Below are 14,220 nucleotides of genomic sequence, written 5' to 3'. Positions count from 1 at the left end.
CCAACTATAACAATTTTTAAAAGTGAAACAAACTAGAACAGGTTACTGAGGAAGTTTTTTGAAATCTCAGTGTCCAGCTAGACATACATCAGGGATTGGGAAGGATTCTAGTCACAATCTATGTAACCTTATGCAAGTGATTTCCTTCTGTGCTTCAGTGTCAACACCTCTAAAATTATGGGGTCAAATTAGATGATTTGCAGGAGCTCTTTGAGCTCTAAAACTACTATTCCATCTTTCAGTATAGTTGAAATGGACTGTGTGACCCTCTGTATTCTCTGTAATTCAATAGTGTTTAAACAGCTTAAGGAACATATCTTGTCGATTAACCCAAAGAACCATCTCTCAAAGGATTCTAAAGATACAGAAGAGTATACCATCTCTCTCCAACCCAGTAATCAAGCATTACATCTGATTTTTAGCAAATACAACGGACATGCTGATCTCTTTTTTCTTTTGAATTAATCACACTCTTTATGCTATATGGATACGTTAAAGAGCAGTAGAAAGATTGAGTTTTAATTTTTACCAATCCAATTTAAATGCAAATGTTAACCACTCACATGATGCTACTGTGTACATAATTAAACATCATTATATACCACATGAATCATTCAGAAACCTCTTGAGAGCCATCCTGCTATGTAAAACATGCATTACATAGACAAGCAGCCAAATGATGTGAGCTTCTGCACTCATTAATGCTCCTTTTGAATTATAGGTCAACAGATTATGGGACAACCTATGAGAAGCTGAATGATAAAGTTGGTCTGAAGTCAATTTTGAGCTATCTCTATGTCTGCCCTACCAATAAGCGCAAGGTAAGAGACTATATTTTCAAATTGTTCCTTATTTATGATATGACTCCTGTCTGGGCTGGCTAACCTTCCTAGCTTCCTAAAAATCCATTATGATGAACCTGGGAATTAGAGATGCAAAGACAATGTAAAAAATATCTGACACGGAATAATTTTTCTATCAGCAACCGAGACTTTTGGAGGACAAGGGAATGGGTGAATCATTACCATTTCAGAAAGGCGGCCATGGGGAGTGAATCTCCAGGAGTGTGGTGCTTATGTTTTTCTTCTCAGAACTTAAGCTAGTTAGTTACAACGATCATAATGAGACCTGACAAGGCTCAGTGAAGAAGATGTGAGTGCTTTTCATTAGCTGTCTCTGCATCTTCCCTAACATGGAGTTAATAGCTTAATAAGAATTTAAGTGAATGCATTATCTCAAGGCAGATTTGAGCTTTCTTATCTAAACTTTGTTCAGCTTGGACACTTACATGAGAGTACTGGAGCTCCAATGAAAAAGTGAGTTCTTTTTTATAGCATATGTATGTTTCAAAGAGAGCACATAAATACTTCTGAGCAGTTCTTGTCTCAAGGAGAGCTAGGATTTTAAATCACAGAATCTCAGAGTTAGAAGTGGAGTCAGAAGCTTTCAGGTTCAGCTCAAACATATCCAGATTGTTCCCCAAAGACTCTGCTGAGAGGAGAACCACAAACTCTTAAGTATTTTACTTTTTTTAAGGAGTTTAAATTTTTTTTCCTCATGAGTAGCCTAAATTTTTTCTTTGCAACTTTTACCTTTTTCTCTTCATTGAATTGTCTTGGTTAAATGAAACAAGTGAAATATTTCTTCCATGTCATTGCCCCTCACATCACAGAAGTCCACTGGACTAAAGGTAGAAATTGATGTTTCGAGGTATGGGATTTAGTTTTCCAGTCTTAGTATAAATTAACATTATGAAATTTGAGCCGCAGACATTTTTTTCTGTACAAATACATGTTATTAAATAAGGGGACAAGGTATAGCCTTCTGACTTGAGAGGCATAGAGATCTCTCAGGTGAGCAAACTCAGTCTATTAATGCAAATTAGCACCTTCAGCACCTTCTCTGCAACCTAGTCTTAGAGATTGACCTAATACACTAAAAGATAATTGCTTGTCCAGGGTCAGGTAGACAGTATTTATCAAAGGTGATACTTAAATACAGGTCCTTTGTATTTTGTGGCCATTTCCCTATCCATTAAGTCATTCTATCTCTCTTAAAAAAAAAAAAAAAAGAAATAGTATTAAACTGGGTCAAGTCAATGAGACTCATTGATGACATTGTTTTATGATAGTAGAAGTATTATTTTTTTAAAAATAAGAAATCAGGGGAGCTGTGTTCCATGATGATGACCTGCTAAGTTTAAGAATGTGCTTCAGAAATGCCTTTTTCTTGACAGCTAGTTAGAAATCTATATTCTATGAATTGATCATCACCCCACATTATTAATCCATCCTAAATCGTAATTTGAAGAACTCCTTTAGGTTAGCAAAGACAATTTTTATCTTTAGATACTCAACTACTGGTTTCTAGAGAAGCTAGAAACTTCTGTTTGGAATGTTCATGCATGATGAAAAGGTAAGTGTAATTTTAAAATATGTAATCTCTAATTTTGTGTTTACAAAGCTATCATAACAGTTGTATTGACTTATCATGGTAATTTTCTTTGTGGTATAGCCATTGGGTTTATGGCTTACTTGGATAGAAGATAAATGGGATAAAACTAGCAAAGGCAGCCCCACCTTATCTTACTGTGACCTGATGAGGATTTATTTTGTTTCTTAAGAAATAGTATATCTGGCTAGTTTGGATTTTACTTGGTTTAGCTACATAGCAAAATTGATCAGGTTGTTGAGTTTTCCATGATTAACTGGGGAAGGAGAAAAAAGGCATTTATCATTGACTTTTAGCTTGGCAGATTGGAACATTCAGAAAATTAGCTCCTCTGACGGAGAGGACATATTGTTGTAGGCCACTCCTTTCCCAGAAGCAGAGGTGGTCCCAGGCTATTTAAGTCATGATACATAAGATGAGCCTAAGAGGAAGAATTTCTTCCTCTGCTGATGAATGGGACTTTCAGGGTCATTTTTGAGATGCTGATAGATAGAAGAAACATTGTAGGACAATGAAGGTCTTTACAATCTTGAGGAAATCAATAAAGTTGACATATCAGTATATTTGTGTAAAATTTCTCTACTTATAGTGTGAATTTATCACCATGAAATATGTATTTTGTACCCAGAGGGACATACTCAAAACAAAGTGAAGAAGCAAGTAGGCATTCTAATTTGGAGAATATTTCTCCCAATCAATGAAGTTAAAGGGGAAAAAAAGGAAATGGAAGGTTAAAATACTATTAATTATTTAGCATGACAATTTATTAAAGTTCTTTACAGACTTTGCTATTCCCAGATCATAAACAAGATCACTTTGGTAGTCATCTTAACTCTTCAGTGTCAGTGGGTTGCTCTCAAGTGAATTAATACCATAGATTCACTAAATCAGTCAGCCCACAGTTGTGTAGAAAGAAGAATGCTACAATACTGGAGAACAGAATCAATGTCCCAAAAAGTTTCTTTATCTAACAAGATGAAATTTAACAAGAATGAATGTAAATTCCTGAGTTTAATTTAAAGATAAATGAATACCTTAAGGGCATAATGAAGGAGACATAGCCAGACTACTTGCTGTTCTTAGGGCAGTGGAAGAGTTGGGAACTTTTTAGTTGACTTTTAGTTTAGAATGAGTGAAAATTGTGATTTTGAATGCCTTTAATATTAATGAAATCTTAAATTAACTTAACAGTAATAGAATGTGCACAAAGGGAAGTGATAATCCCACTATAATTAGCCCGTTTGCCTGCTTTTGGAGTACTGCTTTCACCTCCAGTGACTATATTTTAAAAGAGATATTTTATGGAATGAACATGCTTAAAGTAGAGGGGCCAGTACAAGAAAACTTAAAGAATGATTCTTTGAATAACTCTTGTTGAAACCAGAAATATCTAGCCTAGAGAAGGGAAGACAGTTGATTAATTAATGTGATTGCTGTTTTCAGATATCTTAAGAATTTGTAATGTGGAAGAGGAATTATATTTATTTTTATTGGGCTGAGGGCAAACATAGGCTCAGTGAGTGAGCATTATACTCATTGTGACTTCAGCTAACAACAACAACAACAACAACAACAACAACAAAAGTCTAATTTACCAGTTCAACATTGTCCCAAAATATAATGGGCTGTTTATTGGACTTCTTATTGCTTGAATAATAAAAGTTAAGTAACCTTTCAGGGCAGTTGTAGAGGGAAATTCATATTTATGATCAATCATCAATTAGGATTTAAGTGTTTTAAGCACTGAGGATAAGGAAAGAAAGAAGGAAAGAGGGAGAGATGAAAGGAAGGAAGGGAGGAAGGGAGGAAGGAAGACCCTATCATCAGAGAACTCAAATTCTAAAAGAAGAAATTATAGACAAAAGATTTCGGGCCTGTGTGTGTGTACATACATGTGTATGCAGTGTAAATGGGAAGTAATACCAAAGTGAAGACATTCCTGAAGACAGGAAAAGGAGGAGGGAAGGTTAAAGCAAAAGTCTCTTCTAGAATGTTAGATTTGAATTAAGTTATTAAGGAGATCAGGGAAGCCAGGCAGCATAGATTAGGAGGGAAGACATTCTGGGCTTTGATTAAAGCTAGGGGAAAAGTATAAAATCATTAAAAATTAAAACTGTATAGTTCTTTTGTTTGTGTGTTTGTTTATTCTAGAGATATACTGAGTAAAATGTTAGCCTTGGAGACACAAAGACCTGAGTTCAAGGGCAAGTGCTAACTCTGCTACATACTGACCATAAGACAGTAAACAAGTCAACTTTTCCTTAACTCAGGTAGCTCTCTAGAATACTAAGGGACAGAGAGCTCTTAGGAAACCACAAATCTGGTCTCAGCTCCCTAACCCCCAAATTTTTAAAGTGATTCTAAATACCTCCTGAATTCCAACTCACTTTGGATATACACACACACACACACACACACACACACACACATACACATGCAAATTTGAAGAATGTCTATTATTTTTCTCCCGGAAACATAGTTCTTCTTTCCTATTTTATATTTGTATTTTAGACTCTTGCTTACCATCCTCCATTATTTTTTGGGATTTGTTTGTTTGCTTTCATAACTGGGTTTCATTCTTCCATCACAGGTTTGCTTCTTAGTTAGATTACTTGAGAACTTTAAAGACATCATTGGAATTAAGTACAAGAATAAAGCATAATAATCAAATAAGCAATAATATGATAACAAATAAAATCTCAAATATCAGAGAGTCTCCAAAAGCTCCTTATTCTCTCTCTCTCTCCCTTTCTTAAAGTTACCCAGCTCCTGGATCTGTGACAGATGAGGTGGGCCAGGAGAATCAGCATTGAATGAGTCCCACTGCCGAATTTGAGGCAGGGGTATTATTCGTCATTGAGTCTCAGAAGGCACAAATCCCCAGTGCATGATAAATCCTGAGGCTTATTGGTGTCAGGTGTGGTTTATTGATTACATATGAACAGTCTGTTACAGAGAGAAAAAGAAAAGTCTTTTTTTTTTTTTTTTTAAATAGTTGCATATAAAGAGAGGCTTGGCAAAATGGAAGTTGAAGAGGAGGGGGATTTGAAGGAATAATACAAATGTAACTTTTAAAAAAGTTGATTCTGATATTGCCATTTCACTCTTAAATCCCCAAATTTGTTCGTATTCTGCCTAAGAAAAAAAGTTCTTTATATACCTATTGTTTTTCTATCAATGATTTCTTCTCCACTGCCCCACCAGCCTCAGCTACTCTCCATTCTCTATGTAGTACACAGCATCTTGATGTAGTACACAACATCTTGTTGTAGTAAAACATTTAAAAAAAAAACCCACAACATGAATCCAGTTTTTTTTTTAAAAATTATTTGCTTATTTTTAATACACATTGCCTTATGAATCATATTAGGAGAAAAAAAATCAGAACAAAAGAGATAAACCAATAGAGAGGGGGAAAAAATAACCAGAAAAAAAGAAGTGTATATACCATGCATTGATTTACATTCAATTTTCATAATTATTTTTCTGAATGCAGATGGCATTTTCTATCCACTGCCTGTAAATTCTGGACTAGCTCTCTGGAGACCTCAGGATCAGCCAGAGTCAGGATAGGCAAAAGTCCTTGGTCTTAGTCTGGACTTTACAGAAATCTATTGGGATTGTTTAGATTGCTGAACCACTGAGAAGAACCAAGTATTTCATAGTTGATCACAGCACATTCTTGCTGTTATTATGTACAGTATATTCCTGGTTCTATTTGTTTCACTCAGCATCAGTTCATGTAAATCTTTCCAGCCTTTCTAAATCAGCTTGTTCATTATTTGTTATAGAATGATAATATTCCATTATTTTCATATTCCACAATTTATTCATCCATTCCCCAATTAATGGATATCCACTCCTTTTCCAATTTTTTGCTACTACAAAAAGAACTGCTACAAACATTTTTGCACACGTGGATCCTTTTCCTTCTTTTATGATTTCCTTGGGACACAGACTCAGTAGTGGCACTTCTGGGTCAAAGGGTACGCACAAATTTATAGCCCTTTGGGCATGATTCCAAATTGCTCTCCAAAATGCTTAGATCATTTCACAACTCCACCAACAATGCATTAAATAGTGTCCCAGTTTTCTCATATCCCCTTCAATATATATCTTTATCTTTTCCTGTCATCTTAGCCAATCTGAGACCAATTTAGGCAGAATTATTATTTTTATTATATTAGCTTAGCCTACTATGAGCAATTGATAATTTTCCAATTATTTATTTCTGACTGTGTGAAAGGGTTTTGTAATTGTGTTCATAAAGTTCCCAGGTTTGTCTGGCAGGTAGATACTCAGATATTTTATTTTGTCTACAGTTATTTCCCATATATGGAAAATAACCTTTCTATTCTTCTCTTGAGTCCTGTGTTCAGGACTCAAGAGGAAATATCTGAAAGTTTCTTATTTCATTTAAGATCCATTGCATCCTTTGAAAGATGATGCTCAGTATCACTGGGTAGTTAATTTTTGGTTGTAACTCGAAGTCTTTTTCCTTCCAGGATATGGTATTTCAGGCCCTCAGATCCTTTATTGTAGAAGCTGTCAGATCCTAGATAATCCTGATTGTTGCTCTTTGATATTTGAATTGTTTTTGCCTGGAGCTTGTAGTTTTTCTTTTTTTTTCTTTTTTTCTTGAGATTGTAGTTTTGGAGTTTTGCAACAATGTTTCTTGGGAATTTCTTTGTGGAATCTTTGAAAGTTTTTTTCAATGTCTATTTCCCACATTTGGTTCTAGAATATTGGGGTAGTTTTCCTTTATGATCTCTTGAAGAATGTTATCCAAGCTCTTTTTTTGGTCAGGAATGTCAAGTAGACCAATAATTTTTAAATTGTTTCTTCTGAATTTATTTTCCAGGTTAGCTATTTTTCCAGTGAAGTATTTTGCATTTTCTTCCATTTTTTCTTTTTTTTTCTTTTAGTCTGTTTGATTGATTCTTCATGTCTCATAGTGTCTTTAGCTTCCATTTACACTGTTCTAGTTTTTAATGTGATTTTCTTCAGTTATCATTTGTATATCCTTTTTCAATTGGTTAATTCTATTTTTGAAGATTTTGTTTTCTTCAGTGGATTTTTTATTTTTTTTTTGAATTTGGCCAATTGTACTTCTTATGAAATTGACTTCCTTTTCCAAGGTGTTGACTCTTTCTTCCTTACCTCTCTTTCTTTTCTCATTTTTTTCCCTTCTACTTCTCTCATTTGCCTTTTAACATCCTTTATAAGTACTTCCAAGAAATCTCTTTGTGCTTGAGACTTATTCATATCATTCTTTGAGATTTTGTCCATGGACATTTTGCCCTCATTTGAGTTGGTGTTTTGGTCTTCCCTATCACCATACTAGCTTTCTCTGCTTAAGGTTCTTTTCTGTTTTTTTGCTCATTTTCTTTTGTTTCCTCTTATTATTTCTTTTCCTTTCTTTTCTTTTTTCTTTTTTTTTACTTTTATAGTTGAGTTCTGCTCCTGGGGTAAAGGTGTTGTTTCCTTCCTATGCAGCTCTGAGCCTTGATGTTAAGCACAGGAGCCCCTTGTGTTTGCAGGGGGTAACTTTATCTGCTCTTTCCAGGAAACAGCCTGGTTTCCCAGAATTTGCCTTTTGAGCTAAAACTGGAGATTGTCCTACTGGTTTGCTCCATTGAGCCAGGACTGAGGATTTCAGTTGCTAATCTTCTTTGATTAAGACCCTTTCACTGGCTACTGTTTTCACTCTCAGGCTGACTTTTCTTGAAGTTTTTTCAGTCTATTTTGAATTGGAGAAAGGTTTTACTGCATCAAATTCTGTTCAGAGGCTGGGTTTCATGTGGTTTTTGAGGAAAACTGGGAGAACTTGAGCAGCTTCCTGGCTTTACTCTGCCATCTTGCCTTACCCCTGGATGCTTCAACATGCATTCAGATAAAGAAAAAGCTTAAAGCATTACCACCTCTATTATTTACTGTTGGAAGACTTAAGCAAACATTGTTCTCAGTAAGGGCACAACCTTCAAAGTGTTTGTTTTGCTCTTTCTTCTCCCCCAACACTATGCTTTCTCTTATTAATAAATAGAATTACAGTTGATAGCATTTTCCACAGCCTTCAGTCTATAAATAAAAGCCTAGATTATCAGCAGTCATTGACTATTTCTGAAGAGCTTTTGGTGCAAGCCTACATTAAGCATGGTTTGCCTTTTCTCCAGATGCTTAAATGGCAATCACTATTCTCTATGGAGTTCACTCTGGTTCATTCATCTTCATTTACTGAATGTAGTTAGTTGTTGTTCAGTCATTTTTCAGTCATGTCTCATTCAGTTGAGTTTTTCTTGGCAAAGTTAATGGAATAGTTTGCCATTTCCTTTTCCAGCTCATTTTATAGAGGAGGAAAGTGAAGTAAATAGACTAAGTGACTTGGCCACAATCACACAATTAATAAGTATGTTTATTATATGCATTCCTTTGGATATCAAAACCATGTCTTGGGCATTGTTTTTCAAGATCCAAGATTCTTGTTGTTTTCAAGGGAGAGAGATATATAGATTGCCAAGAGAAGGGCAATAATGGCTAAAAGGGAGTCAGTACAAAATTAGGAAGGCAAGATGAAAGTGTACAAGTAGAGTGAGTGGAGTTCACTGTTTTGTCATACCTAGGAGGATTATCAAACCATAGCATTCAAGAACTAAAAGGGACATATTCCCTCATTTCAGACATAAGGACAATGAATCCCAGAGAGGCTAATTCCCTAATAAATTAATGATAGGGCTACTTTCCTTATTCTCACTCAGAGGCTATGGTATAGCTTATGGAGTCATCAGAAAGAGGCTCACAATCATTTATTTTTTCCAAATATTTCTAAATAATGTACTAAAAAAAAAAAAAAGAAAAAAATTAAAAGAAAGCATGGAACAAACAAAGAAGCAAACATTCCTTGTTGATTTGAATTTCTTCTGGCATAAAAGTTGAATTTTTATATACTTCAATTCAGGAAGAGCCTAATTAATATTCAATATGCTAGGATTTTTGCATAGTCCTTACTGAAAATTATTTGAAGAAGCCAAAGGGAACTGTTTTATTGTATAATAGATCAAAGGGATATTTGAGATTTCCCTGAGCTGACATTCAAGGCTTGCTTGTTCTGCTCTAACTCTTTTATCTTTCCCTTTTGTACACAAAAGCAGCCATTTGCTTCTAATCTTTTAAAAACTATGCATGTTTCATTGATAAAGAAGTGATGCATGCTAACTTAGGGAGACCACTATTTAATTTTCTTCCTCCCTTCCTCTTTCCCTCCCTCCCTCCCTTCTTCCTTTTTTCCTTCCTTCCTTCCTTCCTTCCTTTCTTCCTTCCTTCCTTCCTTCCTCCTTTCTTTCTCTTTTTTCTTTCTTGTTGTTTTTAAGGGAGAGAGAGAGAGAGAGATAGATTGCCAAGAGACGGACAATAATGACTAAAAGATAGTCAGTACAAAATTAGGAAGGGAGATGTAAGGCAGCCTTTTCCTATGGGACCAGATAAGCTTCATCCTTGATTATTGAAAGAGAGAATTGACAGATGTGATTGCTGAGCCATTTCAGTGATCTTTGAAAGGTTATGGAGAGCACAGGCTTGGAAAAGGGCAAATGTACAATTTTTTTTAAAAAATGGGGAAGAAAATGAAATCAATGAACTTCTTGTTTCTGACTAACTTCTAAAATATATTAAAGTGATAGTTAGTGAATATCCAGGAAAGCAAAGGTTGATCACAAAAAGCCAAAATGGATTTGTTAAGAACAAATTGTACTCACTTTATTTACTCTTGGATCCAAGTTTCCATATTGGCAAATCAAGACTATGATGTCAGTACAATTTGCCCGATTTTAGTCATAACATTTTAGGGTCTTTCATGTTCTCTTAAGGTAAATTTGCAGAGATGAGTGTGAACATGGTTAGATGATTTATACTCAAGTCAGTAATCATTTGAGGTAGTGGAATGCTGTGGAAAAATCAGGTGACTTTGAGATAGAGGCCAAAAAGTACTGGAGCCAACTCCAACCAGCTCTGGAGGACTGATAACCGGAATTCAGTGTGAGAATTTCTACCTCTGAAATGAGGAGTAAAAGCAACAATTCAGGGGTTTGTTTTATATTTTGGTTGATTATCTGGACTTAAGCAAGTGATGGGGAAAGTGTGAATTATGCAAATTAAACTGAGAGATGTATGCCATACAAAGTTTGGTAATTGTTTTTCTGGGTAGTCTTTTATTAAACCTTTACTAGAATGATACTGCTAAGAAGCCTTGGGTTTGTTTTCTACCTCTGATAGTTATTATTTGTTTGACTCTGGGTGAGTTATTTAAACTCTGGACCCTGGTTTCCTCGTCTATAAAATAATTTTGTCCCAAGTGTTAGATCCACATTTGACTATGTGCTCTATGATAGTACCTTAGGAGGTCTCTAGTGGAGTGCCTCAGGCATTTATTTTTGATCTTGGACTATTTAATATTTTTACTAATCCCTAAGATAAAGGCATAAATGTGAAAGTTGTTAAATTTTCATAAGATTCAAAGTTAGGAAGGAATAAACAACAGTTATTCTATAAATGCCATAAAATACATAAAGATCCTGACAGGCCAAACTACAATTAAGAATCTGACAAGATACAGGTTTATAAGGATTTATGTAAAATTGTCTTCTTAGCTAAAGAAGAATCATTTCCCAAATGCAAAATGAGGAAACATCATCAGATCCCAGTCGATGAAGCTAAAAAAGACCTGAGGATTCTAGTGCACCATAAAATTCACTAGGAGGATAACAGAGAAGAAGCCAAAATTTCCAATATCTCTTAGGCTGAATTGAGAGATGTAGCCACCAGGTTAAGGGAGATGATATCCCCATTGGACAATGCCATGGTCAGACCCTAACTGAATTATTGTGTTTATATTTCTGTAGCCACATTTTAGAAAGGACCCTAAAAAGCTGGAGAGTAAAGGATGGAGAAAAACAGTGAGATCATGTCAGCCTAAACCCAGTTGCAGTAGATGTTTAGCCTGGAGAACTGAATGCTTAGGCAGCAACCACCAAGTAATTAAAAGGCTGCCGTTATGAATAATTATTTGACTTTGCAAGAACCCAAGAGAGTAGAGATAGAAAAAGTAAGTAAAAGATGCCAAGACACCAAAAAAGAAAAAAAGAAAAAAAAAAAAAAGCTCTGATATAAGGAAACACTTTCCAAAAAGGACCATTGAGAAGTGGAATGAGCTACATTCAAACACCCCCATATTCTTTATTAGATGTTGCAGAGGAAATTCTTGTCTAAAGTCTTTTTGGATGAGCTGGCCTCTTAGCTTCTCCTTAAGTGTGAGATTCTGTTTCTCCATGATTTTGTTAGACTATTAGTTTAGCCATAAACCTACTAGAACCAGTGCCCTCTTATATCAGATTTGATGTTGGGATAAAATGAGACACTTGCAAACGTTGAAGAAAATGATGTCCACTTCACTTTACCTTAGCACAGCAACATATACAACAAAGTTACAAGAGCACTTAGTTTCTCTAAACATTATCCCCTTCTGTTCCATTTAGAAATGCACCTGGTCAGGAATTTATCAAGGTAGAGCAACTTGTATTGTCTCAGGTACCCACCATGGCTGAGAGGCAGCAACTACATATAGTTGGAATTATTTCTAGCCCTAGAGACAAGAAAAATTGGGGCTAACCAGATTTCATAGGAGTAAGCAGCTGCATCAAGGTTAAAGCAAATGTGTCAGGATACTGCTGTCCTACCATACAACATTTCTTGGTGTTAAGTTCTAATGGTGTTTTAGAGGACCTTCCATTGTTTGATTAACTAGACAGTTCTCCATCATGAGAAGTACCAAAGGAAGGAAAACGGGAAAAAACAAAACATATATAGAGAAAGACTCCAGAAGTCCTAAGCTTTTCCTTCTCTGTTCAGAAAAACTAAGTTTCAAAGTGTCACAACTTAGTCTGTATGATGAGTGTGGTGTGTGTGTGTGTGTGTGTGTGTGTGTGTGTGTATTTGAAAGAATGGTTTTGAAAATATTTTTCTTCCTTTTTTTGTTGGGGTGGGGAACCAACAACATTGTCTCTGAGCCTTTTTTTTTGGATGGAATTGAAATTGCTAGGATGCTACTGTTAATTTGAGCAAAATACATGTTGAAATACATATTTAAGTTTTTCTTTATATTGGAGTTCATATTGAGTTTTTCATAGTTTTATTTTGAGCTAGATTTATATAATGAAAAGAGCATCTATTCAATATCCTAACTGTTCTTTATGGCTATGTATAAAATATTGTATATGGATTATTTTGTTATGTAAATGAAAGCTCTTAATGAAATTATGTTAATATTAACTATCTAATAAATATTAAGTTGGCTTGTAAATTCAATTTTATAAAAGTATGTTGGTTTATAAATTCATTTTTATGAACATTGTACTTGAAACCCAATATGAACTAATTATTTAGTATATTTTTAATTAAGTAGCTCATTGGATGCTATTTTGTTATATTTTAACTAATATATAATGAGATGCTTAAAAGTAAAATGTCCCAAATTAATTATATTATTAATACAAGTTTGTATAAAATACATAATTACCATATATCTAAATATATTATATAAATATATATATAACTATGATATACCATAATGTAGACTGTATGTGTAATTACTATATATAATTGTGTTTACATTGGTTATTTTAAAATACATATTCAGTACATTTCTCAATTTAAACTAAGGTTCAGAAAAATGTTTTAAATAATTCTACCCATTACAACAGTATAATTGTACTATAGCTATTATTGTTTGATCCATATATGGGTCAAACATATATGGGATAAGACCCAAATTAAAATAAAAGTTATTTACCTGAAGTCATATAGCATATTAAAACAGAAAACAACCACAAAAAAGTTAATATTTATATAGTGCATTAAGGTTTGCCAAGTGCTTCAAATGTATTATCTCATTTAAATTCCCACAACAACCCTATGAGTTGATTGATATTATTTATCACCTTCATTCAAAAGATGAAAAAACAAAGATAGACTTAAGGTAAAATGATTTTCTCAGGTCATTCAGCTGTAAGTATTTAAGACAGGATTTTAAATGGGTTTTCTTGATTCTAAGTCTAAGACTGGCCTATACTAGTATGTCTTAAAAAAAACTTATATTGTATGTACTGCTGAAGTGGTCTTACTTTTAGGATGCCTCTATAACTTCTCTTTTAACTTGAGGTTCATAAATACTTGCTTTTATTATTTCATATATGAGAACTTCCAGAATCACCTGGATTGGCTGCTTTACTTCCTAAAACTAGAGGAATATTGATTATGTTCCTCTTCCCATTCTGGACTGATCTGGACTTAATCTCTTTGCTTTAATAGATTCTTTCAAATTCTTTGTCTTCGTAATCCTATTTCTTTCCTAACTCTATTTCATATTTGCTGCTCCTGGTGGCTATTTTACCCCTCCATTTTGTCTGTAACCTCTTCAGCTAAATAACCCTGCCTTTTGGTAAAGAGAATGGCCATTGTGAATTTGTCACATTCACTTTGAACTAGGAATTGCTACCCTGACCTCACCATGGGCCATTGATGATCAACTTAATGGTAGATAACTATCAATTATCCTTTCATAGAGATCAGATAACTTTTATTGTTGCTGTTTTTGTTTTCCAGAGTTAGCAGTCCTATTCACTTCAAGTTATGGTTTATTTAGTATCTATGTACCTTTTCTCCAATGATGGATAGAGATAGGTGTTGGCCAATATAATACATTTACTCTATTTACTATAC

At 34.4% G+C, this 14,220-nt stretch overlaps 1 protein-coding gene across 4 annotated transcripts in view; it reads left to right on the top strand.

The window, feature by feature from the left end:
* SORCS1 (sortilin related VPS10 domain containing receptor 1) overlaps positions 1-14,220 on the top strand; it is a 704,073-nt gene that overhangs the window by 382,473 nt on the left and 307,380 nt on the right. For all 4 annotated transcript variants that reach the window (XM_031955813.1, XM_031955812.1, XM_031955810.1 and 1 more), the window contains exon 3: positions 722-821. In XM_031955813.1, coding sequence (XP_031811673.1) covers positions 722-821 — 100 coding nt within the window. The remainder of the gene's footprint in view (positions 1-721; positions 822-14,220) is intronic.

This window comes from Sarcophilus harrisii, chromosome 2 (assembly GCF_902635505.1).
Source record: "Sarcophilus harrisii chromosome 2, mSarHar1.11, whole genome shotgun sequence".
NCBI classification, from domain to species: domain Eukaryota; kingdom Metazoa; phylum Chordata; class Mammalia; order Dasyuromorphia; family Dasyuridae; genus Sarcophilus; species Sarcophilus harrisii.
The sequence above is the reverse complement of the archived record's forward strand: the minus strand, read 5'-3'. Positions and strand labels throughout refer to the sequence as shown.